The sequence below is a fragment of the Cynocephalus volans genome, chromosome 1 (genome assembly GCF_027409185.1).
Source record: "Cynocephalus volans isolate mCynVol1 chromosome 1, mCynVol1.pri, whole genome shotgun sequence".
In the NCBI taxonomy this organism is placed as follows: domain Eukaryota; kingdom Metazoa; phylum Chordata; class Mammalia; order Dermoptera; family Cynocephalidae; genus Cynocephalus; species Cynocephalus volans.
The window spans coordinates 138,372,682-138,399,964 of record NC_084460.1 but is presented as its reverse complement, the minus strand read 5'-3'; the positions used below and the strand labels follow the sequence as shown (position 1 = coordinate 138,399,964).

Genomic DNA, 27,283 nt, shown 5'->3' with positions numbered 1-27,283 from the left:
TTACTTTACACCTCATGTGACAACCTGGCAGCATCATGGCTGCATAATATACTACTACACAAAGGAATACATGGAGAAGCTCGGGGTTAAGAACATAACGTTTCGTTAAAACCCCACTACCATATGGAAGTGAAAACAACTCTCCAAGTTTTATTGCTAAGAGCAGACTAGAAATGCCACACCCAAAGAATGCCTCTAAAAGGTGATTATTCAACTTATTTAGAATTCTGTGCAAACACTCCTTGCTTATTCAATTTATTAAATAACACAGCTGTTTCAGAAGGAGAAAAAAGTCTCTGACACCTCTCTGGAGGCATGACTAATGGGCCATTATGACAGCAATTAAAGAGTAACCACTGGCAGCCTGTAACAACTAACTGACACTGCTATCATGTATTTCTTAAGTTTCCTGTTAATTACATAAAATTTAAGTCTCTAATGAATTTCAATTAAACCAAAGCAGGGCATCAAACAGAAGGAAAATTTGGTGAAGAATGACTTGCTAAAAATGCACATTGGCTGAACACATTATGATTTATGGTCAGGGTTTAATATTTCCTATCGGGCTCTGACTGATTTATCATAGCCTCTTGGCAGACATGCAGCCTTTAAAATCATTTTCATATCAGCATGCCCAACCAAAGTACTACAAAGTAACAAAATATGTCCAGCAACCATAATTAAATTGGAAGGATAACAGGATATTCATTTCAAGTAATTATTAATACCATGCCTCTCTATAAAACTTTCAGATTTAATTTTTAACTTCCTGAGGGTAGGGACTGTATCTTACTGTTCTTCTTAGCTCAGAGATTAGTACAGAACCCAGGACACAGCAGCTGCACAAGGGATGTTTCCTAAATAAATGAATAAATGAATGAATTTGGGATCCTGGAGAATGATGGTTGACTATCAAACCAGTTAGGGGAAGCAAAATAACAAATTATTCCTGTGCACAGTTAAGTTTCAAAACTTAACTTTTTCTCTGGTAGTAAAAACAATCAATCATACAAAACAAAAACAAAAACACTGGCCTTAAAGTCAGAAAACATGGACTTTATCCCTACACCATTTCTGAATGAAAAAAAAGTTGAAAAGAGAGACTATATATTACTATGTGCACTCACGTATCCAGAGACCTAATACTCTCAAAACATTTCTCATTATATCTACAAATTTAGATTCAGTGTTTGACAATATACTGTAGAACTATCAAATATTCTATAATTTTTTGTTTGTTTTTGAGAAGTATTTTTCAATTTTTTGACCACAATACAGTCTTTTTAAATGTATTAAGACTTAAGAACATAAATGGCATGTTCTCTGACAATAGCAACAGCAGGAAATTAAGAAAATTCACAAATGTGTGGAAATTAAACAACACTCTCCTAAATAAACAATGGGTAAAAAGAAAAACCACAGGGAAATCAGAGAGTAGTTTGAGATAAAAATCAAAGTGCAACATACCAAAATTTATAGGGTGCAGGGCTCATGCAATCCTTAGAGGAAAATTTATATGTGTAAACACGTATATTAAAAATGAGAAAAATCTCAAAGCAGTAATGTAAACTTCTACCTTAAGAAAGTAGAAAAATAAGAAAAACTAAAGGAAAAGCAAATATAAGTATGAAATAACAAAGATTTCAACAGAAATATATGAAATAGGGAATTGAAAAACAATAGAGAAAAATCAACAAAAAGTTGATTTTTTAAAAAGATCAAAAAAATTTGCAAACCTTTATCTAGACTGACCAAGAAAAAAAGAGAGAAGAGCAAAATTACTAAAATTAGAAATAAAGCAGAGGCATTATTATATTGCCATTACAGTTTTTGTGGTGGCAAGATGTACTTTCTTCCTCTTTCTCATTTGCAGTTTTGTTCTACCAGTGTGTTTTGTTCTCTCTTGTGTTTGTGGTAGTGATTATTGTTTTCTGGATTCCAGATGCAGGACTTCCTTGAGGATTTTTTTCAGGACTGGTCATGTGGTGGTGAACTCCTACAGTTTTTGTTTGTGAACTACACTATTTTTCCCTCACTTCTGAAGGATAGCCTTGCTGGGTAAAATATTCTTGGCTGGCAGTTTTCTTCTTTTAGTATTTTGGACATAATCATCCCATTTTCTTATGGTCTGTAGAGTTTCTGTTGAGAAGTCTTCTGTTAGTCTGATGGGGTTCCCTTATGGGTGACTGAACACTTTTCTCTTACTCCTTTTAAGATTCTCCCTTTGTCTTTGGGTTTTACCAGTTTGACTATAACGTGTCTTGGAGAGGATCTTTTTGGAATGAATCTGTTTGGGCATCTATGAGCCTCCTGGATCTGAAGGTCAGTGTCTTTCCCTATGCCTGAAAAGTTTTCCATTATTATTTGGTTGAATAGGTTTTTCATTCTTTTCTTCTCTCCTCCCCTTCTGGAACACTCCTAATTTGAATGTTAGTGTGCTTGAGGTTGTCTGCTAGTGCTCTTAGATTTTCTTCATTTTTTAAAAATTCTTTTCCTTTTTTTATTCTGCCTGGGTTATCTCAAAAAGACTATCTTCAAGATCAGAAATTCTTTCTTCTGCTTGTTCTAGCCTGCTGCTCAAGCTATTGGCTGTGTTTTTTATTTCATTTTGTGAATCTTTCAGTTCCATGAGTGCTACTTCATTCTTTTAAGATATTGATCACTTTGTAATTTCCTACTTCATATCCTGGATTTTTTTTCTCATTTCATTATGTTGTCTAACTGAGTCTTCTCATACCTCAGTGAGCTTCCTTGAGATTGTGGCTCAGAATTTCTTTTCAGTTATTCCAAGGGTTTCCTGCTCTATTGGGTCTGGTATTTGAAAATTACTGTATTATTTTGGTGGTGTCATATTTCTTTGGGTTTTCATATTTTCAGTATCTCTATGTTGATGTCTGATCGTCTGGTAGAGCAGTTTCTTCTTCTATTACTCTAGAGTAGGCTATGAAGAGAGAGACATCCTCTTCTTTTTCCAGTCTACACTAGTGATTCTCCTCGTGTCAATGCAGTTGAGTGTCTGGTGGGCCACCTGAACGATGGCTGTGGTGTCAAGCCATTTTTGCGGCAGCTGTTGCTATGAAGGTGCCTGTGGCGGGCCACCCATGCAGAAGTGGTGTTTTCAGCATGCTGCTGACTGCTTCCAGGAGGGGGATGCTGTTCTTAGCTCCTCCCTAGGATCCTGGGCAAGCTCTGCTTCTTGCCTGCTTCTGGGCCTAAGTTTGTTCTTTTCATTCATATATGCACCATCAACTAAATCCAGTAAGCAGCTAATTGAGACTATAGATATGTAGTTGTTAACCTATCTAATGTTTTTCAACTATGTTTTAACTAGAAGTTAAGACTTTCATTTTTATGAAATATCAGGGGCATTTTGCAAGAACATACTTAAATGATCACCAAACACTGATATTCATACAACAATACAAAAGCTACCAAAACAGATCAGTCGGTTGTCAGGAAGCACCACTGTGTGAAATCTATATGTCAATTTAGAAATATTTGGGTTTCCAAAAGTGAAAATGTTCCAAAGTTGGAGCTTCCTTTGACCAGTAAGATCCCAGTGAGATATATAGACTATGAGATATCACTTTAGAATTCTCAAACCTTGCCCTAAGAATAATTTTCTTAAGTGGTAGACAAAACTTGAAGAAGGGATTATTGTGTATGTTTCATGGTGTAAAAGAGCAATAAATAGAAACTCAGTCTTGCTGTCCCTGGGTTAGTGCCAGCAGTATTGCAAACAATAAAAGTAAAATAAAGTGGTTCAAAAATAAATGGAAAACATTAAAATGAGAAAAGTTAAGGAAATCACATAATAGCTGCTAAATGAAACGAATGGATCTAAGGCTTAGAATTCTTAAGACTCATTCTCAGATCTCAAGAATGATAAAAGGTGTTTGAAAAGATCATAGATACTTCTCAGGAAAAAGGTGGACAGACCTAAGACATTATAAGCATTTTCCACAATTGATCTACAATAACTCAATAACTGTCATTTTATTTAAAGAAATATTAGAATTTTTTTTTTTTTTTTAACATTATCTAGCATACAGTCTATAAGAATTTACTAAGTAACTACCAATGTGTAGATTCCATGCTAGGGCAGAAGGATTCTAAAATAGGTAAAGTCATCCACAATCTAGAAGAGAAATAAACATGTAATACTTACAATACAAATATAATGAGGTAAGAGTTTACAGAGACATATACAAAATATATCAGGAGAATATTTTTTAATAGTGACCTGCTTTGTGTGGGGAGAATTCAAAAATAATACTGAAATAAAGCCTTTGCATTTTTCATTAATCTAGATGCAAAATTCTATGATCAGATTAGGATAATAACATTATTCACTAGTGACAGAAGTGTGATTTAATTTACTATTCCAACCCTTTGAATAGTTAGGAATTTGTTATTTTTTGTTACTACTTTAGTTGGTACACAACTACTTCGTTATTACTCCCTCATATAGCTTCTCCTAAAATTTTGCCTAAACACTGTTTCCAGTGCTTGACATTTATGCACTCCCTCAATTTCCCCAATTTTTAAAAGTAAAACTGAGAAGTACTTTAGACTAAAAAAGAGAAATGGCAAATGTTAACAATTTACAAATATTATTAGACATATCTTCATATAAGGCCATTGGACCAATATGAAAAATCAGTAAGTGAACCAAGTAATTGATTAGTAACTAGCAGGAGAAACCCCACCATTTGGTGAATGCACAGTAATCTATAGAAAACTTGTGATGTAAAGGACAAAGTATTAATAATATACAATCACAGTTGGGAAATATTTCTATGCCTTTACACATAGTGGACATATTACAAATAGTTCACAAACTTCATAAATAAAATACATAGTACTGGCCCTGGAATTTAAATTTTAAAAAAGATAAACTTTCTTTCAAGAAGATAATAGGAAGTAAAACAAATAAAATCTTTCCTGTTTCATATTCAGCCACACTCTTTTACTCACCCTGGATCACAAGTAAACAGCTATTTTGTATGATGATTTAAACAACAAATTTTACTAATCCAAGGTTTCTGCCAAACTAGTAGGAGCTTCTAACTCAACCTATTTAACCTCCAGTATTAAGCACAATATCAAGTTAAAGATGTGAAGTCCTGCAACATGTATGCGTGTCATGCTGCAGCCCTAAGACAAATGGCTAAAATACCTAGGCTCTGCCTGGACGCAGAGTGCAACAGGAGTTTGTACCAGCCTACAATTCTGGTTTTCTTTAGGTACAAATGCAAAGCTTTTAGTTTCTTTGTACCTGTGAAAACCATACTACCACACTGAAGGCATGAGTCAATCCAAAGGGGTGACAAACACAATGTGGCCTCTGTCAGTTTAGGACTTATCCTGAAATACTGAATGGGTAATAGGTAAACCAGACCTCAGTAGTCCTATCCGAGTCAGTCTGTCACTCAATCAACAACATCCCTAAAATACCTTCTACAGATAAATTTGAAGCATACCTACAAACAGATGGTTTTGTCTTCTACCAGCATATCTAAATTTTATTTATCGCAATAAGTGCCTGTATGTTGATAACGATTTTTGTTGATGCCACACTGAGCATACTTTTTCCAAAACCTCCCTGTACTACGCAAAATTCACCAACATCATGAGGGATAAAAGGAAATAAGGACAAGGACGGACGGACGGACGCACACACACACACACACACACACACACACACACACACACACACACACACACACACACACACACACACACACACACACACACACACACACACACACACACACACACACACACACACACACACACACACACACACACACACACACACTTTAATCTCCTCAAAGAAAGGAGGCCCTTTTTGTAAGACTACAAAAATGTGAAAATCATTATATTTTATCACAAGTAAAAGCTCGACAGGCATCAATGCCCCTCTGAGACTGTCAGCCCCTTCCATGAGTCCCGAAGACCACCCTTCCTCAGCACAGGATCAGGGTTGGAGAGAGATGACTGAGGACTGAGAGGGCTCAAGAATAGGGCAGGGATGTCGACCACACACAACCATAATTCTTTTTTTTAAAAAGTCTTGAAAATTTAATTATGGTATTTGTTTTCTGAACCTCATCAACATATTTCTAGATTGGGCCGAGCCCGTGGCGCACTTGGTAGAGTGCTGCGCTGGGAGCGCGGCAACGCTCCCGCCGCGGGTTCGGATCCTATATAGGACTGACCAGTGCACTCACTGGCTGAGTGCCGGTCACGAAAAAACGACAAAAAAAAAAAAAAAAACATATTTCTAGATTCAATATGACTGTGTTAAAGAGCAGTTGCAAAATGCCTTGATCAAATATTCTGTGAATCCTTCAAATACTCAAACCAGGAAATCTGTCCAAAGATCCATTTTGAAATCACCAACCTTTATTACAAATAAAGGAATATAAGAAAGTCCTTGGGGAAACCAGTTACTCTATAGGCCTTATTATAACACATCAAATCAATTTATATTTGTTGAATGCCTGCCTACATATAGGAAGGCAATTTGCCACAGAATATGCTCTACAAATTGGGAATTTTAATGCCTGTTTCTGTGGGAACTATAAGTATTTGGGAGACATTTCCTGTCTCATTCTCCTATTTTAGCTCTACTAAGCAACCACAGACATATGTAAAATAGGAGCCACAGCTCCTCAGGATAGAAGAAGTAGGAGTGAAAACATCAACATATGATTTATCTACTCCAGTTTACTTTCCTTCAGAATCTGAACTACTGCAAACAGAATTTGACCTAAAATAAATTGCATAAATATGATTAGTTGATAATATCTGTAAGTGACATCCTGAAATCAATGGTACTATAGAATTAGAACTACTTATGAATGAATAATATAAAATTAAGTTATACATTCAAAAGAAACAATATATAAAACACAGTAAAAAAAATCAAATTATATAAAGAAACTCAAACCTATGAGAATTTTTTAAACAACTAAAGCACTTAGTATTCAAATAAAGCAAGTATCAGTATCACTTCCTGAGTGATTAAGATGAAGAAAACTGAAAAGAGAAATATTAACGGGGAATATCAGGAAGATATCCATGTTGCTAATTAAACCTAGATTATACCTGCCAAGCTGTAAGGCAAGAGGTGCACATCAAATGCCCACAAGGCTCAATCTTGACATCTTTGTCATTCTCTGCACAAATTTTACATAGCTGAAAAGTGGACCCCATTTCACAATATAATTCATATTGTTCCTAGAATTTGGAGGAAAAAAGAGACAATATTAACATATTTCTAGAATAAACTGTTAATATTGAATTTTCTCAGATACAATGACTTACAGTAAACATATCATACTTGATCCTGTAAAAATTATGTTACCATCTAAGACAAGTTTTAAATTGATAATTAAAATTTGGTTTACAAAACCCATTTTAAAAAGGTTTGAGCTTTCATCAGCCATTTTATAAACTTTAATAATTCAGATTATTTCATGTTTCTTTACTGTTCCTGTAGGGAGAGATTTGCTTCAACAGTCATAATGATTAAAAAGACAAAACCAATAGCTTTAAAATGGCAAAATAAATGACTTTATCTTCTATGCAAATGCTGCATGTACATCTAACTTCACTGTCAAATTGAAAAAATATATATAATTCTGGCTGAATATTACATTTTATTTCTCAGATATCTTTAGAAATTCAAGAATTGAAGAAAAGCAGCATTTGGCCAAGCCCTTCCTGCATGCCGGGCACTGTAGTCCACACTGACTACTGCACATATCTCCAAAGCATAAGAAGATATATTGAATAAGAAAAAATACCTGAAGCTCAATAAGTTTAAATTGTTTACCTTAAATTCTAAATTAAATCTCTGACTCTAAAGTGCATACTGTTTCCCTATCTAACACTATGGAAAACAATAAATTGTTTTATTAAATTTCAGTTCTCTTGATTTACCATGTCTTTTAATTTAGAATATTTGATATAAAATTCTCAGTGTTCAAATATTGAAAAGATCTATGCCACAAATAAGATAAAAATGTATTGGTAAATTTAAAGTAAATGCCTAAAAAAAGTGTGGTTTAAGAGAAATAGAAAGAAAAGAAATTAATAAAGATTTATGCAAATAAAGCAATGTTTTAGTCTAGTAAGTGCCTACAATGTACCTGGCCCTGAGTAGGATAAATAAATGAAATTACTTAGTCCACAATATGCTAAAAGATATTACAAGCCTGGTAAGAAAAAATATATATACAAACACAGACATACATAGATACACTTAAATGCATATACACATACAAATAACAATTGTGGCTACCATGATGTATGTATGTGTGAGCATATGAATAATTTTTTAGGGAAAGTAATAAAAAAGACCAGAGAGAATAAGTCAAGGTGGAAAAGAAATAAATCTAAAATAATCCAAAGTAAGTATAAATTGCTGATGTCCCTGAAATAATATATAAATATTGCTACTAGTCATGACTATCTGAAGAACAAATCTGCAATTATGAAAAAGGTGCAATAAGCTAAACTCACAGATACAAAACTCAATGCAACCTAAAGGGCGAAATATTTATGAATAATTTAAGGGAATTATATTACTTCTGAAGATTTATTTTTAAACAATAGATTTATAAAGAGGAACTATCCTGTGTATCCTTTTACACATAGTAGAAAATACAGAATCCAAAAAAATGGCATTGATTAAATTTAAAAAGCTATCCACAAGTTGTTCATATAAATGTCAACAAGTGTGTTTCACATAATATCAAGACCCCAGATACTGAGATCTTGAGAATTACAAATAAATCATTATCTATTGTCTTCCAAACGACCTATAACTTCTCTCTGGTTTGCTTTTTCCCTTAGATTTTTATTATTTATTACACAAAGCAAAAACATATCTAAAATATAAAATATTTTAAAACTAGACTGTCTGTAAAATACAATACTCAGGTTTCCCCTTCATTCTCACCCTGATTCCTTCACTTCTTCAATTCTTTTCACTTCTTCAGATTAAACACTGTTACCAGTTTCGTATTTTTTATTTTTAAAAAAGGATTCTTGTATGGTGACATATGATCATTTATTATTTATTTACTTACCTACAAATATTGAACTTACATAATGTAACTTTACAAAATAAAATGTTACATAATTGAGCTTTACATAAATGGAACTTTAAAAATATATATATATATAATAAGATGCAGAGTTCCCACATAAATATGTAGAGTTACCTCCTTCCTCTTGATGACTTCACATAACACAGTATGAATACACAATGGTTTACTTAATTTATTATTGAACATTTCGGTATTTTGTAATTCTTCACTTTTATAAAAAATGCTACAGCGAACACCCTGTTATACACATCTTTGTATATATGTGTGAGTGATATATGCATATATATGTATGTGTGTATATATGTATATATGGAATCTAGAGTCAAAAAATGTTTTAATTTTGATTTTTATAATTACTGAATATTACTCTCAAGAAGGGCTTTACCAAGTTACATTCTTACAATCTATGATGGTGCCAACAATAAATTTAGAAAAGCATTATTATCTTTAATAGTTTTCAATTACCCATTCAACTCTAAAAGATACAGCATATAATTATTCTAATTTTTTAAATAGTTTTCTAAACAGTGGATCTCTCCTCACATTTATCTACCTATGGATTTATCTAACTCCCCCATATAAATGCTAATATTATATTGCAAGCAAGAATATTAACAGCAGAAACTTTCATCAAAAAAAAATAGAAAATGGGCCGAGCCCGTGGCGCACTTGGGAGAGTGCGGTGCTGGGAGCGCGGCGACGCTCCCGCCGCGGGTTCGGATCCTATATAGGAATGGCCGGTGCACTCACTGGCTGGGTGCTGGTCACGAAAAAGACAAAAAAAAAAAAAAAAAAAGAAAATAATGTAATTTCTTTTCAAACACTCTTAGTATTCCTTAAGGATCTTTTTTATTAAATACTAGTGCATGATTTTTAGCTATAAGCAGAGAATCTTATTTATTTCAAAGGTAATACAGATACTTATTAACAATATTTTTCCAGAAACTGTCCTTACCTGCGTTACTTTTATATGATCATGGGGTGTAGGTTCACATAATCCAGTTAAATCAGGATTATAACTCCTCCCATCAGGATAAAGATAACTGAATTTAAACAGAAACTTTATTATCTTAAATATATGAGTTTTAATTGCATTTAAGGTTATTTAATCAATTTCTTTTATATTCAAATACATTTTGATGTTTCCTTTTTATATATCAACATTCTTTCACTGTTTTCAGAATATTATAAGCTGTTTTTAGGAAATTAAAAATGTTAAAATTATTTTTATACAAGAAATACATAATGAACATGATCTCAGCCACTAAATAATCATTTTTAATGAAGTACTTTTAATATGTGGTCCCTTATATAAACTACAAAATTTATTGGTCAATTATGTTCTATGCCAAAATACTCTGAATATATACTTATTTCAATTATTACTTCTTTCATCTGAAGCACAGGTAATGTTAACTGTATCATTTTAAACTGAGTTTAATACCACATGGAGAGAAACACAGAATTAAAGGCCACAATTTTCCCACAAGTTTTTCCAATACTTCTGCAGTGTTCCTGTTTCTATAGTTTTCTAGTCTCTTTCTTCTGACTTACCTTCCACTCACTCTAACACCTATACATGTGCACACACACACACATGTGCACACATACATGTTTTGAAAAATTAGAAAATGTCACAATTCCATGTTTTATTCATTTCAATAAAGCTACAAACACAGAATGGTCTAAAGACATAAGGTTTTATTATCAAAGAGAACTAAAATCTGTACTAAAAGTTACAGTAATAATGCCAGCTTGCTGTGTTAAATAAGAATTATTTGTTATTCAGAAATTCATTAGAAATGAAGTTTATTGTGTTGGTAAATACATATTTTTGATTAATAAGTGGTAATGTTATATCGCTGGATTTCAATTTATTAAATTATGTTTAATCCTGTTTAATATTTCTCTATACTAGATCACTTAAATGAAAAATTAAGAATGTAATACGACAGCAGTGACTACTTTAAAGTGCAAAACTATACAAACATTATTCTGTGAAATAACAAAAAAAATTACCCTTAAATGAAGCATCTATAAACATGTTAGTAAGGAAGCATTTGAATTTACCCAGGAAAACCAGAAAAATAAACTTAAAGAACAAATAATTCTCATGTGGTAAGAGACAAATCAGTGAGGTGTTTTTTTGTTTGTTTGTTTGTTTGTTTAGATTTAGGAAAGGCAGTTGACTATGTCTGAATATAATACAAATTTAGAATGTCATTGTGGGGGTGGATAGCTTACAAAATTCTACAAATATTAAATGAGGAATGATAAGCAAAAGCCGATAAGTAACTTTATTTTATTACCCTAAAATGACCACTTAAAAATTATTATTGTTCACACTTCAAAAATATGTAGAAATTCTAGGAAGAATTCAGAAATGAAAGATTACCAAAAGGACAATAAAGGTGACAGAGGAAAGGTTAAAAGTTTCTCTAAACAATTTGATGATTTCTCAGTATACCCTGGATACTGCTATAAGCCCCTTTCAATGACAGTAAAGGAGTAAAGAATCTTAGCTGGTTATAAAAATAAACTTCTCTATCATTTACATCATTCAATATTGGATTAACTATAATAAAAAATAGCTGACTCTGATGATAGCTAGACCAGATAATGTCCTGTGTTTCTACTCATTAAGAAAAATGCTATCTAGTTAATATAATAAAATTTATTTTATTCTAATCTATCACTAAATTTCAAATCCAACTAACCAAATTCCTTTGAAGATGCCTCTGTGTATGTGTATATAAAAGTTAATTTGCATAGGAGTTCAGAGGCTTTGCTCTACTGATTCCAATATTATAATTTGTTACTTTTTCATGGACTTTTGAAAATTAGATGGAAGATATAATAATAAAACAAACAAGCTATATCAAAATTACTCCATGTACAGATTTCCCCACTCATATCTTCTAATTATAAATTAAAACTTTAAACTACATTTTCTTTAAAAAAGTCTGCAATCATGGTAAATGAAAAGCTACACATATGAATCTTTGATGCACTAGAGGTAAGGTATAAACAGAGAATAGCAAATTTATGAAAATTAGAAGAAAAAAGAGAAATATACATTTGGTATCACACCACAACATGCCATATAATTCCTACATAAGTAATTTCTTGAGAGCTCATAGCTTTAAAAAAAATGAGTTCTTTCTAATCACATGGATTCCATCACTTTTTCTTTGCCTTTTTTTTTTGGTAATTACTTTGGAAAAAGTAAATACCCAAATCATTTGCTCTTTGCTAACTCTGGCGGACTGTCTCCTGCTAGATTTCTATCACAATCCACATGGCAGCAAGTTAGATCACAGGGCTAGGAGACTGTCCAAACTGTGTGTGAGAGGAAAATAATCATTAATCTAAAATGAAAGGAGGAGAACTTATTTCTGGAACACAGATTCATTATTAGTATGAATAAAAGAAGGGTACACAAAGAGAAAAGGAATGGAAAGGCTTAAGGGAGAAAAGAATAAGGAGAAAAGGAAAATCTGACACTACCAGTCAAAATAAAAAATAAAACTAGCAGTTTGAGGGTTACATGAGGCAAAAGAAGTCTTTATTTTTAAAGAATTTTCCCTTAATATATACAGTTTTATGTCTTTCTTTAAAGTACTTTTAAGGCCCATCTTCTTTTCCTATGAAAGATATAAACTCATTTTGTAATTTGAAGTTAGAATGTATTTATTTGCTATAACATCCAGCTACATTCAAATAACTAGGTTACCTTAAAATGACTATTTAAAGAAATAAACAATAAAAACTAAGAACCATCCATATCTTAGTCTTAATAGACTAAATAGAGATAAAAAGCAAACAGCCAGATCATCAACCTCATTATTATCTACTCTCTCCCTTGCAAAGCAGTCTCTATTTTTCAAATCTGTGAATCATAAGCATCCTGACTCCAGATTCTCATACTTACAATCCCTCCCGACTGCCATCAATCAGGGCTTGAAATAACGGTTTATTGTGAGGGATGGTCTGTAAGATGTTGCCATCCCCAGTCACATAGCCAATGGCCCACTGTCCCAATCGAGTGCAGCTTAACCGGAAAATGTAGCTGGAAAACATGAGAAAATTATGCTTACTCACATTCAAAAGGTAAGCCAACTACTAAATGATTTGTTAGGCTTTTTTTTTTTTTAACCATAGAATAATCAGAATCATTTAACATTCCAGATATAAAATTCTATCTTTTATTTTTAACATTACTATACTTCTCCATTAATTGATTTATAACAAACACTGATAATAATTCCTTTTATTTAAGTATCTCCAGAGTAATATGAGAAAATAAATGAAGTTGCAAACTATCAAGTGATTTATTACGATCACTGTCAAGGGTGTTGTGTACAGAAGTGCTGGTGGTAGAAACAGTAACGACGTAAGTCATTTTTAGTAAGTAAAAACAAAATAAATAACTAAAAATTTAATTTGTCCACCTAAGGCAGAAATTGAGTCAGTTTCTCCTGTAGAATTCTATATAACACTTCGTAATTTAAACATTAAAATTAAGCATTTTTACTTGTTAAATAACTTGCTTAATATAATAATTTTTCTTCCAAGCATTCTTTAAATAAAAGCTCAAAAGAACTGGACTATATTAATTAGAAAGCAAATTAGATAAGTTCATGGCTGCCATCTACCCATGTCTAGTTCAATATCTTGCAATGAGAAGCCAAGACAGTTCAAAAATATAAGTCAAATGAAAGAAAAAGTCCCTTAAAATTAATATCCAACAAAAGGAGATATTGACTTGGCTTGAAAGTCATCATTATATTTCGTTATCTACTCATCTCATTTCAGATTATTTCTCTTTAATTGTATTATACCCAATCTTGCCATCATGATATCCACATCTGATTTTGTAACTCAATAAGCAGGTGATGAAAAGTAAGTCAACGTAAATTTGTTGGCTATATTTTACCACACTAGCTGCTATTTGTATGTGGCAAAAATAAATAAGCATCTTTTAATACACTTTAGTTATTGATGAACGTAGTATAAAAGTAATTTTACAAAATTCAATTTAGCATATATAATGGCTATATAGTTATTGGATATCATTCGCTTATATATTTGGCAGTGAAATGTGATTTCATCTTTCAAAAAACTTGGGTATTTAAAGAGAAAAAGGAGTTGTGATTTCTAAATATTAAGAACTTTATGCTGATGGAAACTTTGGAAAGGACTTTTCAAGGAAGTCTAAACACACATTCCCCTAGAGTCTGATAATAGGATACAGACCTGTCAATTATTGGCATCCTCTATCAGAATCAGGTAAAATAACTCCACACAGACTTATGGCTGTCATGTTATAAAAAGTACCAAAAAAATAGAAATTCACTATAAATTATAATTCAGAAGACCATTATTAAACTTACATTAAGAAATTAATATGATAAAATTCTTTCAAATAGAGTTTAATGTTAAATTAAAATCTTCAAGATCTCTGTATACTACGGATTTTAGCAGAACTTATAGAGTATACTAAAATGAAGAAAATAATTACAAATCTGCATCTTAAGTAGTTTTAGAAGTAATTCCATATTTATTCACATGCTAAGAATCTGGTAAATACTGAAATGCATACTTGTGAAATTGCTCAGTTTTTAATGGAACACCCTTTTCTGTTGCCCTAAACATTGTTTTAGGATAGCATTTCTAAAACTGATTATTACAGAGGAAGTTCAAACAATTCATGTAGATAAGAGATACTAAGGCTAACAATGTGATGAGAGCCACATTGTGGCTTTTTATAACAATTTCTTCCTCTTAATGCACCTTTTTCCTATTTCATTTCATTTACACATCTTCTTATCATTTGCTGCTGACCTTTTTGCTGGTAGCTATCCATCCCCAAACTCATGAAGTGAATATTTGATTTATGTTTTGCACCTTGCTTTCTTAAATGGCATGCTTAACATAATCAAATGAATCAGTGTCATGCGGACACGGTAGTTTAGGGTTCAAGACTACTCTTTAGCACTAAAAGTCATTTGATGGATATTTCACCTAGATTCTCAAATGTAACCACGAGGTAAGTAGTGCTTTGTGGGTTGATCCCCAGTGAAGCACAACACCATTAGCTCCTGTACTTGAGAAGACTTTGTTGAAGGACAAATACCATATGCACACAAATCAAATAAAAATGAAGTATTACTCTATGAACACTAAGTTTCAGAGCATGCACAATGTTTTAATTTAAAGGGTTCAATTAAGAAGCAGACTTTCAGTCTATTTGCTTTTCTACACCTCCCCCACAAAACTCCCAATGGGTGTTGATTTACTTTGGAATGAACCATAAAGGATTTTTCATCTTTAGCCATATCACATAATATTACTGCTAAAAAGTCTTACCTTCCAGGTTTGGTGCTGTATTTCTGTAGTCGTGCTTTAACTTCATCATAAGTGAGAAATGCCATGTAACCCGGATGTGTTACAGCTAAGAAATTCCAATTCCGTAAAATAGAGCCCCAAGGCTAAAAATACAAATAAATTTAAAGAGATTATCTAGAGAATAGCAACTATTGATCACATACCAATCCATCATTTAATACACTTACTGAAATTCTCCCGGATATTTTTAAAGTTAACATGAGCTTATGTTGCTTAGGTCAACATTTGTTACCTAAAGAAAATATGCGACAGCTTATCATTTTTTGGAGAAATATGATTAGGCAGAAAACAGATTTCTTAAGAATAGAATAGAGAGCAAAAAGGAAAACCACATAATCTCTTCTTTGCAGTCTATTCTCAATATACCACTGTGATCATTCTGAAACATAACCAGGTAACTCTTTTGTTCAAAACCTTCTAATTTGAATAAAAGCCAATGTTCTTATAGATGGCCTAGAAAGAATTTACAGGGTTTGATCCCAAGTTCTCTCTCTGTCCCCATCTGCTGTAACTCTCCCATTTTCTGCCTCTTCTGCCATGCTGGCCTCTTTGCTATTGGCTTGAACACAAAAACCCTCTCCCACCTCAGAACCTTTGTATTTGCTAATTCCTCTACCTGAATTTTCCTTCCCCAAATATGCACATCATTCCTCTCTCCAAATGTCACTTCCTCAATGAGGCCTTCTCAGACCAACGTACTTAAAACTGTTACCTATTGTCACATTCCTCACCTCCATGTCTGTTTTATTCACTTCTACACCTTCAGGTGCCTCTTTATAGAATAAGAAACACACATCATTGAACTTAAGTGACTTGGTGAAGGCTACACATTTATCATAAGCTACATAAGGGCAAGGAACATGCTTGTCTTGCTCACCCACGGGATACCAGGACCTATGCACAGTATCAGATACACAGAAACCAAGCAGGGATAGTTGTCCTCTAAATGAAAACTTGTCTAAAACACTAGTGTTCCTTTGATGGTAACATACTACTCCCTCACATTTGGTTTATCCTTACACAATTGTAAAATTAGGAAATGTTTAGTGTTTAAAATTAGTTATATAAAAAGCCTTTCACAAAAATACTTGGTTTGAATCAATGTACCACTTTCTCTTTAATCTGATTAGTTGTCCCTCCAATTACCGTGGCAAGAGAAAAAAAGGCAGTCAGTGACAGATAGCCTTGCTTAAGGATGTAGATGAATCATCTCTGCAATATTTTTAAGGTTGAAACTACACTTATTCCAAGGAATTGGCAGCATACTCTATCTGATGTGCCAGATTATTAAAATTGAATCTTCTACATAAAAGAAAAAAAAAGGGTACTTTATGTTGCCAAGTTAATGCTGTTGAAATAGTCATCCTAGACATGATTACTGGTAGAGAGTTCCTGCTTTTGTTTGTTTTGAGACTTGTTCCTCATTAGCGTTAAGCAAGTTTCAAATTTACAAGGCGGAATTCTTCAAGGATTACATCCCTTGAGATGAGGATAACAAGGGAAAGAATGATTTAGTCATAAAGAGTTTTTTAGCCTTTTTGACATAACAAGAAAAGTCTTCAGGGTATTTCCCCATCACACTAAAATATCTAATTGGGTAAATAAAAAAGGAGCTCTGAAGAATACTAATATGAGAGGTTCTTCTGTCTATGGTTCTTGAAAAAAAATGCATGTTTTGAATTTTCTTCTTAAGGCATAATAAAAATTACATAAAACAATACTTGGAAGAATACCAATATATGCTAAAAAAAAAAAAAAAAAAGAACTGCTATTCTAGACACTAGTTTTTGTTTTGTCTTTTTCTGCTCCCCCATCTACAAAGGACAATGATGGAAGGAATATCACACAAATATTTGGGTCACTCCCATTAAAGTCCACACAAATTAATGGAAGAGTTGTTTAAAAAAAAATGGTGAACTTTAGAAAGAACCAATGCACAGATCAAAATACAAGTTAAAAAAAATGAAATTGGAGTTTTGAGCCAACTGCTGTAGTATTTAGCGACCATTTCTTAGTACATAATACAGAGTGCCAGTTTTAATTGCAAAAACATTTATGCAATAGAATGAGTCTGTGTACTGTTTTTCTTCTGAATACAACCCACTCAAAATAGTCAGAAACATGTGGTACTTATGTGTTTTTTCTTTTTAAAGTATTTTGCCAACTAATGGCTTAAAGAAGGTAAAACAAAGTACTTCGGAAAATAAGAATTATTTTTGTAATTTCATTTTTTGATTAAAGGAAATTTTTCACATACATGAACACAAGATTATTTGGAGATTTTTAAATGACTACAGATATTAATCAAGTGAATGAAGGAGACAAGTCCTTCCATTCTCCCAAACACTTGTACTTTCAATAAGAGCCAATTACCAGCTAACTTATGTTGGAAGAGGGTCCTTGGGTGCTCTGCCCAGACACTCTCTTGTAATTCTTTGCTACAACTGATGACTTTCCTCCTCTTTGATTTTCCTCCCTATTCCATTAATGCTATATATTCCATAGACACTAGGATATTCCCCCCAAAATCTTTATCCTGCCACCCCTCAAATTTCACAATAACCCAGTCTTCTATAATAATGGGGAAATGTAAGGAGAGGGGAACAGCAGCCCCAGAGAGAGAGAGAGAAGAGAAAAGCAAAGTCCCTAAGTTTCTATTCCAGGACTTTAGCACCTGCTGATCCCAGTATCTATCTCTAAACAACTTAGAAAGGAGAAAGAAGGGTAAAGGCAGAAGAAAGAAGAAGAAAGACAAAGATAACCATAGCGAGATTCTTCCAATGACTCCCAGAATTTGTTCAAGTTCTGCCTCGATATAAAGATGAGGGATGAGAGGAAGAAAGTTTTCTTACTTGTTCCATTCACTCTGAAATTCTCAACTTCATCTCCTGGACCCTGCCAACCCCTTCTTTAAACTCTTATACTAGTTTCTCTAATTCAGACCCAAATCCTAAGAGCGTACCTTATCTACTTTCAGATCCCACTCTGCTAAATAACTCCTCCTCAATAATTTAGAATTAGAAGAATTCATTGCCAATTCACCACCAATATCACATCTATATCAGAATATGCATTCATGTAGTCACAGTACTAACAAAACTCAACATTTCTCATATAGAATATATAAAAATTTAATAAGTAAAATAAAATTGAGAAAAAATCAATTTTTAAAGTTGTGTAAAAAATAAAGATTAGAAAAAGCTAAAACATCTACTTCTCTATGCATAGAAACAATTTTAGCATATTTTAAGACACATGTATGATAATAGTCAAGTCATCTGAATAATGAGCATAGACACCAAAGGCAGTGAAGAGTCTCAGAAATACATAGAGGCCCATCAGAGTTCTTCAGCCACTTTTGTAATCAATCATGTGTTTTAAAAGAGATTAGTATTCTTTGGCCTGGGTAATACTTTGATTTTATTATTTAAAGCTTTTCACAGTAGCTCTAACGAAATAGCTCTCTTTCCTGTCCCATCCCAGTGAACATAAGAAAGATATACGTACCTTAGCGTATTAAGGTTGCCTGTGCTGTTTTAAGGTAAAACAGCTTATAAGAAAATATGTGCACATAATAAGTAGCAGTTTGGGTAAGCATTTAACCAACATTAAGTTGTTCTCATACTTTTAATACATAACTCTGAGGCATTTTAGCATTTATTACCCATACAAAAAAGTCATCCAGGCTCCCCACAAAAAAATAATACACACTTCCCAAAATGAGCAGTTAGGTTTAATGTATGAAAATTGCTTTTGCTCTCTTTCTTCACAAGGTGAAGAAGCAAATGTCATAATATGTAGAATGTCTTTGTGTCATGTAAAATAAATGAAGTGTTATTCTGCAAAAAAACCTTTAAACAAAGGAGAGGCTCCTTTCTAAAAGGATCAGTATCAGTTAACACAACTTTTTTCTAAAATATATTTTAAAATCTTTGAAAAGATATAAGCCGACATCCTATATATACCAAGGGAATAATCATAAAACTACTATAAATTTAAAATAAGTAAAAACACACTTTCTGCAGTAATTTATCTAATTCCTTACCCTGCACACAAGGTAGAATTTTGATTTTGAAATTGTAATAAAGTAAAATATATCCTATATGTATTATTGACAGGAGCTAATCTGTCTTGTATGGGTTCTTTCATAAATTAAAAGTCAATTCTATGCAATGTTGTTTTCTTTCATAAATCAGTCACCTAATCCTTGCTGGCTAGTGCCAAGCAGAATCATAAATCAGAGAAGTAAAATTCATAGAATATGGAAAGAAGGAAAACAACATTGTACTCTAACATTTGTTGAAAGCATGTTTCAAACAATAAATCTTACTTCAGATTAAAATAATAAAAATTGTGTCAGAATATAAGGAAGCCTCATTTCTGATCAATTTAGCTCACTTACTATAAATTTATATTACTAGAATCATAAAAACTTCAAGCGGACTCTCATTTTCTAACTACTTGAATTGAATCCCACAGATGTATCCTTTTGTACAGCCAAACTCAGGACACAAATTTCAAGTCTTCATGTTTAGGTTAATTCCTTTAAGACATGCAAAAAAAACAAGGTGACAGGTCCATATGATGCTACCCACTTCTGAATAGCTGTGTGAAAACAATTATGGAGAACTGATTAAAAAACAAAAATAGAACAAGAATGTTCATCTCAAAATTGTTTACGTTAGGGAGAAAGCAGAAAAAAAATCTGAATTTTTCCAAAAGAGAGCTTTGTTAAATTAATACTGACATAATAACAGGATGCAAATTTATGTAGGAACTGAAAATTCAAAATCATTGATGAAAAATATTTACTGACATGGAAAAATGTTCATTACTTGTGGATGAATGAGCAAAACAATTTATAAAATATCACCTACCACAGTATACGTCTACACAGAATAGTTTGCTATTTCTAAGTTTATTATTTCCCTTTTCACCTAAGGAATTCAGAATGCAAAGGGGAGAAGTTGGAATACAACTCTGGCAAATGCATACCTGTAAAAGTTGCATTCTATAAGCCATTGGGCCAAAAAAAAAAAAAAAAAAAAAAATCAACAAAACAAAGTGAGAAACAATAGAAAGCTTAAAACAAAGCTTTTTTGCATGAATCCTCTCACAGCTAACAAGCAACCACCAGGCTCACAGCACCTGACCCTCCAAACTTAAGCCAAATGATTCACTCTAAACTTGCAGTGATGACCAAACACTTACAATTACAGACTACCAAGAATGAGATTATTTTCCACATGTGTGTACATATGTATGCATGTGATTGAGAGACAGACACACACACACACTGAGGGGAGGAGGAAAGGAAGGAATGAATAGACTAAGCAAGGATAAAGCTTACCTGAAATAGTCTGGTAAAAATATCAAATTCAAAAACTGAAATGTAATCATTGCAAGTTAAATCAATTGTTGATTTTAGAGCCATTGCTTCCAGGCCAGAGCTAATTTGATGGACCTCATGAAGGCACTGTCTGAATACTTTCCATGGCACAATAGTTCTGTGCAAGGGGGAAAAAAATGAGTAATTGAATCATGTGTCATTTAAGACATAGCTTCTATTGAAACAGCACAATTAAATCATAAAATTAATATAATTATACTTGTATTAAAGACAAATAGTTGAGAATATTTTTCATAATTCAGAACACATGCAATGGGTTCTGCTAACTCAATTATTTTGCATTTGCTAAGAATATGACAAAAAGCTAAATCAACTTTTCTCTCCAGCAGTCCCTGGTTATCAAGCTATCTCCAGAAACACATCTGAAAGAAGGTATTAGATCAAAGTCCTATGTGTCATGACCTCTTCATTTGTGCATACAAGATTAAATTCTCCCTCCATATTTTCTAAAAATAGTTACAAGGTCCATATAATAGTAGAAATCCTTTATTCATTGAGCAAAAGAGTAATGTGTATACACCATTTCAAGGTTAAGGTGAAAAGTCATCAAGATATTTCTGTCACTATCTTGATGTTTTCTGCAGAGATGAAAAGCACATGTCATCTAACCTTTCATATTAATACAAAAGGAAATTTTAATTTTTTTAACCAACCACAATGGTTATCTCATGGGTATTTATTTACTCAACATTTATTCATTAATTTATTTTTATTAAGTATCATGCATCAAAAATTTTAATAGGTAATGCATTTAAATGGTTCAAAAACTGAGAAGAGCACAGAATGTTATCCAGGGAAAAGTCTCTCCTAACCTATCCCCTATCTGACCAGTTTCCAACATTTACCCATGTTCCTCCTCACCATGAAAATTAGTTAACATCCATTATGTATTTCTTAGTTAACCTTCCTCCTTTCAGAAAGTTAAATGCCTATTCCTAAATAGGTAGAAGAAAGAAACCATTCATATAAACTACAGTTTTCACACTAGGACAACATAAGAGCTATATACATCCTGTTGCAAGATAGCAAATATTTAAATCTAAGGGTTTGTTTTTTTTTCTCCCAATGTCTCTTGAGAAATAAAAGACTCAGGATGTATAAACTAAATTCTGCCCCATCCTATACTAGTCCTCACAATGAAGCATCACCATAAAGGGACAGTGCTGACATGCATTCAATAATTATCTATAGCAGTGGTTGTCATCTGAAGAGCTTTTTAACACAGAGATTGCTGTTGCCCCATCAAGACATTCTGATTCAGTAGGACTAGGGTGGGGCCTAAGAACTTACACTTCTATCAAGTTAAGTTCCCAGGTGACGCCGATACCACTGGGAAGACGACGACACTTTGAGAGTCACTGATCTACTACATCTGTTAATCGATAAGGCAAGGTACTATTAGGGAAATAAAACTACAGAAATACAAGATACCATCTCTGTCCTTGAAAAACACACACTTTCAGGGCAAAAATAAGATTTGCAATGCTAAAGAATACAAAGGGAGAATGTACAAGGAAGTACTAGTTGAGGGACACACAGTAAGGGCCAGAGGAATTCTAGGAGTCTGTGGGAAGTCACATAAATGAACAGTGAGACAGGCTTACAATACTATGCTTTATTTAAAATAAGGTTTAGGTTTGATGAACTATTAAAAGGAGAAAAATATGAGGCTTAATACCTCAAAAGGCCTTTCCCTATGTATGAAAAAAAACAGGAAACCACAGAGAACTGAAGAGAGACACCACATCAGATGCCATTTAGAAGAAACATACGTCAGGTTCTGATTAATGTTAACAAAATGCTGCTGTTTTAAAAGAACAAGGAAAACTTTTAATAATATTACAAAGCTATTGATTTATAGGGAAGAGTAAATATGCAATTATGTCCAGCTTCATTATAGTTACCATGAAAGTAGTGCCTAAGAAGGACATTTTTCTTCTCCAAATTAAAGTTTCAAATCCTCAACACACAAAAAGGACACAAACCATAATACTGAGTGAAAAAAAAAAAATGGAATCAAAGAACTACTGACTTAAGAATAGTATAGTTTTTATTCTTGTATGGAAAAGTAAGCATTTTGCTTTGCATATAAAGTATAAAATATAAATAAATTGGCCAAATAGAAACCGTCAGTATTTGTTTTGTGTATAAAGCATAAAAAATTTTTTTTCGACCAAATAGACACCTTCAATAACTGTTACCATAAAAAAACTGATCTTAATCCAGTATTTAATGTGCATGTAGCTCATAACTCTTTTGAGTAGCCAGTGACTTCCCAGAGAAAATTATACAAAATTTATAAACTTCTAAAATTTTTGTCTAACATACCACTTTAGAATAATTTACAAAGGGACATGCTATACATCCACAGTACTTATGTAAATGAGACTTTATCAGCTTACTTGTGATAAACCTAAAGCCCAAACAGGCATTCACTGTAACCTTAATTAAGGACAGTAACAGGGATTAAAAAGCTATGGCAATATTTGGTTAATTTATCATACACAAAAGTTGGCACAACAGATATCCTTTCTTTGACCAGCTGGACAAAATACCCACCATGTGCAGTAGGTGGAGAGGGGAGTGGTAGGAGGAAGAGAGTTTCATGAAGGAAGAGTAGAAACCAAGTCAAAGACATTTTAAAAAACAAAACAAAACAAAATAAAATTAGATTATTTTATAACTGTTGCAGTAAAGATATAAACATTCTAAAGAGGACTGTCAGTGGCTACCACATTCTTTGCTGAAGTATATCGGGGAGAGAATCAGTTTTCACACCTTAAATTAAACTGTGACAGTGGTGGTTTCTACTACCCCTTCCTATAGAGATGATGCAAGTGACAGAAAATATTAATGACAAATTGTTTTCTTTTTACAAACACGTAGAAACTTCAGTGTGCTGGTGGAGACCTGGGAAAAAAGAAAGGGGATAAGAAAGAAAAGAAATAGAACATAAAAGGGCCAACTAAGCTTCAACCTCTCACCAATCAAGAAATCTTTTAATCTGTTCAATTTACCCCTTACAATTATAAACCCCTCTAACTGCAAGTTTAATTAATTTAAAAATACACTGAAAAGCAAAAAATAACTCAATCTACAAAGAATGAAATATAAGACCAGTGGATAACCAGAACTTGTAATAATAATATTGTTTCAGGATCTTTAGACTTCCAATAAGAATAAGAGCTGTTATTTGCTAATGGCTTACTACTACATGCCTACTACACAGAAATGTATTGATGTCTTAAAAAAAAAAAAGTGATAGTTCTGTTCCTATAAAGTCATGAGAGATAAGAACATGACAGATAAGGCTATATTATAATTCTGTTATTAAGTAATGGGTCCCTGTCTCTCTACCAAAAAACAAGAGTAATTATCTCTAAAGGTCTTGAAAAACAGAGTATCCTTTCGGAGAAAACAGCATCAATCAGATGCAGGGAAACCGAACTGAAAAGGTATAAGTAGGTCAGCAATTGACAAATCAATCAATCTTCTAGGCTTGTTTCTGCCTGTGTAAAAGTGGAGGAGTCTATCAGATATTATAATTTGAAAATCCCACAATTTTAAGACAAAAGAAAAAGGAATGGAATACAGAAAATGTTAAGAGATTGATACAAAAAATAAAAAAGAGGTAAAACATTTTCATGAAACTACTACTTCATAAAAGACTATAGGCTTTATTTTCAACTATATGAAAAAGCAAGAAACGTTTAATATAACAAAGGCATGACTATCAAACACGGCTACGGTGTTTGGAAACAGGAACTTTCATATACTTCCGGTGTGAATGAGAATTTACACAGCACTTGTAGGAGGTACTTAGGCAGCAGGTTTCAAAAACCTATTCCCTTTGACCCAGAAAGTCTACTTCTAGGGGTTTTGCCTAAGGAAATTATATCCAAAAAAATATATATCAGGGCAAAGACTCATCCACTAGTCTCCTAAATGCAGTGGTGTTTATAACAGCAAAAAATTAAAAACAAATATGTTCAACAGTAATAGCAGGACATAATATATCCACAGATGAGAATATTTTACAGCAATTAAAAACTGTACAGAAAAATGTTTATTGTCGATAATATCAAGGTCAAGGGTTTGGAACCCAATACTGGCTGCCCCTCCCCCCCCCAAATTGTCATATAGAAGTATCCATGGCATATTATTAAATGACAGTAGTATTCTAAAAATTATGCCCTGTATGCTCCAACATTCAAAACTACCTATAATATCTGGAAAGAGAATCACAAGTTTTAGCAAATGATAACCGGACTGTGGAGGGATTATAAGTGATTTTTAAAATTTTTATTTTTTAAGTTTGTTCAAGGTTTTTCACTCTTTCTAGATCTGTAATATGCTCTAATGAGTTAAAGGAATAAAAGATTCTAAAACTTAAAAAAATATATTATGTAACCATAGAAGTATTAACTAAAAACAAATTAAAATAGTATTTACCTATAACATGGCTTTATAGGTATAGAAAATACATAACATTTTACAGAATAAACTATGAGAAATAAGAGAATTCGACATGGCTACTGAATATAAGACCAATATACAAAAAGTTGTATCTCTATATATTAGTAATACATAACTAGAAAATAAAACTCTAAATTTTGATTTTTACAATCCTATCTGAAAAAAATCAAATAAATAGGAATAAAGTTAACAAAAGATAAGCAAGGCCATAATACAAACACACACACAGTCAGAGATATAAAAGATATAAATAAAGGGATATAACAGGTTAATAGATTGGAAGACTCTATATTATAAAGATGTCAATTCTCTTCAAATTGTTCTTAAGATTTAATACAACCCCAATCAAAAATTCCAGGAGACATTTTTGTAATAAAAAATGATAAACTGACTCTAAACTTTATAGAGAAATTCCAAGAGCCAAGAACAAGAAAGACGATCTTCAATCAAAATGACATTGACAGGCTTTCACTCTTTACATTAATTAAAACAATATAACATTAGTACAAGGATAGACCAATAGATGAAACGAAACTGAAATTTTAGTATATGTGCTGCCGAAGCGAGCACGAAACTGAAATTTTAGAAACAAATGCAGGGCCGGCCCCGTGGCGCACTCGGGAGAATTCCGCACCCTTCATTTATTATTCTTTATACACATTAAATATTAAACTTATAAAATGTATTACATTAAAAATCCAAGATTAAAAAGAAAGAAATGTGGGAAGGCGTAAAGTTCTTTAAAATCCACTCTGGCTCAGAACATCTATTCTATCTATATTAACCCATCCTTTTCAAAAATTTTATGTGAATGTCGTCAAAAAATTCACCTTGATCAGCGAAGATATGTTCAATGTTAGTACCTTTAAATTGAGGGCTAGCTTTGGACATAAGATAACAGGATATCATAACATATTTGACATGTTTTAATTTTTATTATGGATGCAAAATATTAGTACTGTGATTCTTAAGATGTTGACATTCTGTATTTTTATTATGGGTGCAAAATACTAGTACTGTGATTCCTAAGACTGTTGACATTCCAATCTTTTTATGAAATGAATCTTTTTAAATTTTTTTTTATTGGCAGCTGGCCAGTATGTGGATCCAAACCCTTGACCTTGGTGTTACAACACTGTGTTCTAACCAACTGAGCTAATTGGCCAGCCCATAATGACTCTATTTTTCAAATGACATGAAAATAGATTCTTAGGCTATTACTGTTTTCCAGCAAACCACAGGGAGAGCATATTAAAACCTCTCTGGTCAAACTGTCACCTTACAACAACTTATCTTTGGAAGGATGGTAACCATGGTTACCAAGAATATTCATAATTAGATCTAACCATTCTTCCTTACAAAGGAAAATTCCTGACTCCCATACAGAAAGACACAGACACACTGGGTATTTGTGATAGATTTCTTTTTCTTTGTCAAAAAGCTCATAACATTTTGTCTATAGTGTAGACAAACATTACTTTTCTCTATAGTGGAAAAGAGTCATTCTCATTTTCATATTCTGAAATCTAAATCTAAAGTCATAAAATTTTTTGTAAAGTTGCATGGATAAGGAAAATAGCTTCTTTAGCATTATTCCTGCTTTTCCCAGTAACTTAATTCATGTGATAGATTTGATGCTAACTGGTCTCACAACCTAACCTTTGAACATAATAAACAACAAATTTACCATGGCCATAAAATTTACTTTATATATAATTCTATTTATTTTCCAACTTTGAAAATAAAGTTTATTGGTGAAAAGGGATAGGAAAAGAAGCTACAAGTACAATCTATGAAAACGTGTAAGAATTCCATTAACTTTCCCATGTAGTAGCCATTGACCATAGTATAACAGAAAGATTCTGCT

At 32.6% G+C, this 27,283-nt stretch overlaps 1 protein-coding gene across 4 annotated transcripts in view; it reads right to left on the bottom strand.

Annotated features, from left to right (window-relative positions):
- CBLB (Cbl proto-oncogene B) overlaps positions 1-27,283 on the bottom strand; it is a 192,031-nt gene that overhangs the window by 63,770 nt on the left and 100,978 nt on the right. For all 4 annotated transcript variants that reach the window (XM_063095375.1, XM_063095381.1, XM_063095390.1 and 1 more), the window contains exons 5-9: positions 20,881-21,037; positions 15,492-15,613; positions 13,054-13,191; positions 10,078-10,165; positions 7,114-7,245 (exon numbers count right to left, since the gene is read on the bottom strand). In XM_063095375.1, coding sequence (XP_062951445.1) covers positions 7,114-7,245; positions 10,078-10,165; positions 13,054-13,191; positions 15,492-15,613; positions 20,881-21,037 — 637 coding nt within the window. The remainder of the gene's footprint in view (positions 1-7,113; positions 7,246-10,077; positions 10,166-13,053; positions 13,192-15,491; positions 15,614-20,880; positions 21,038-27,283) is intronic.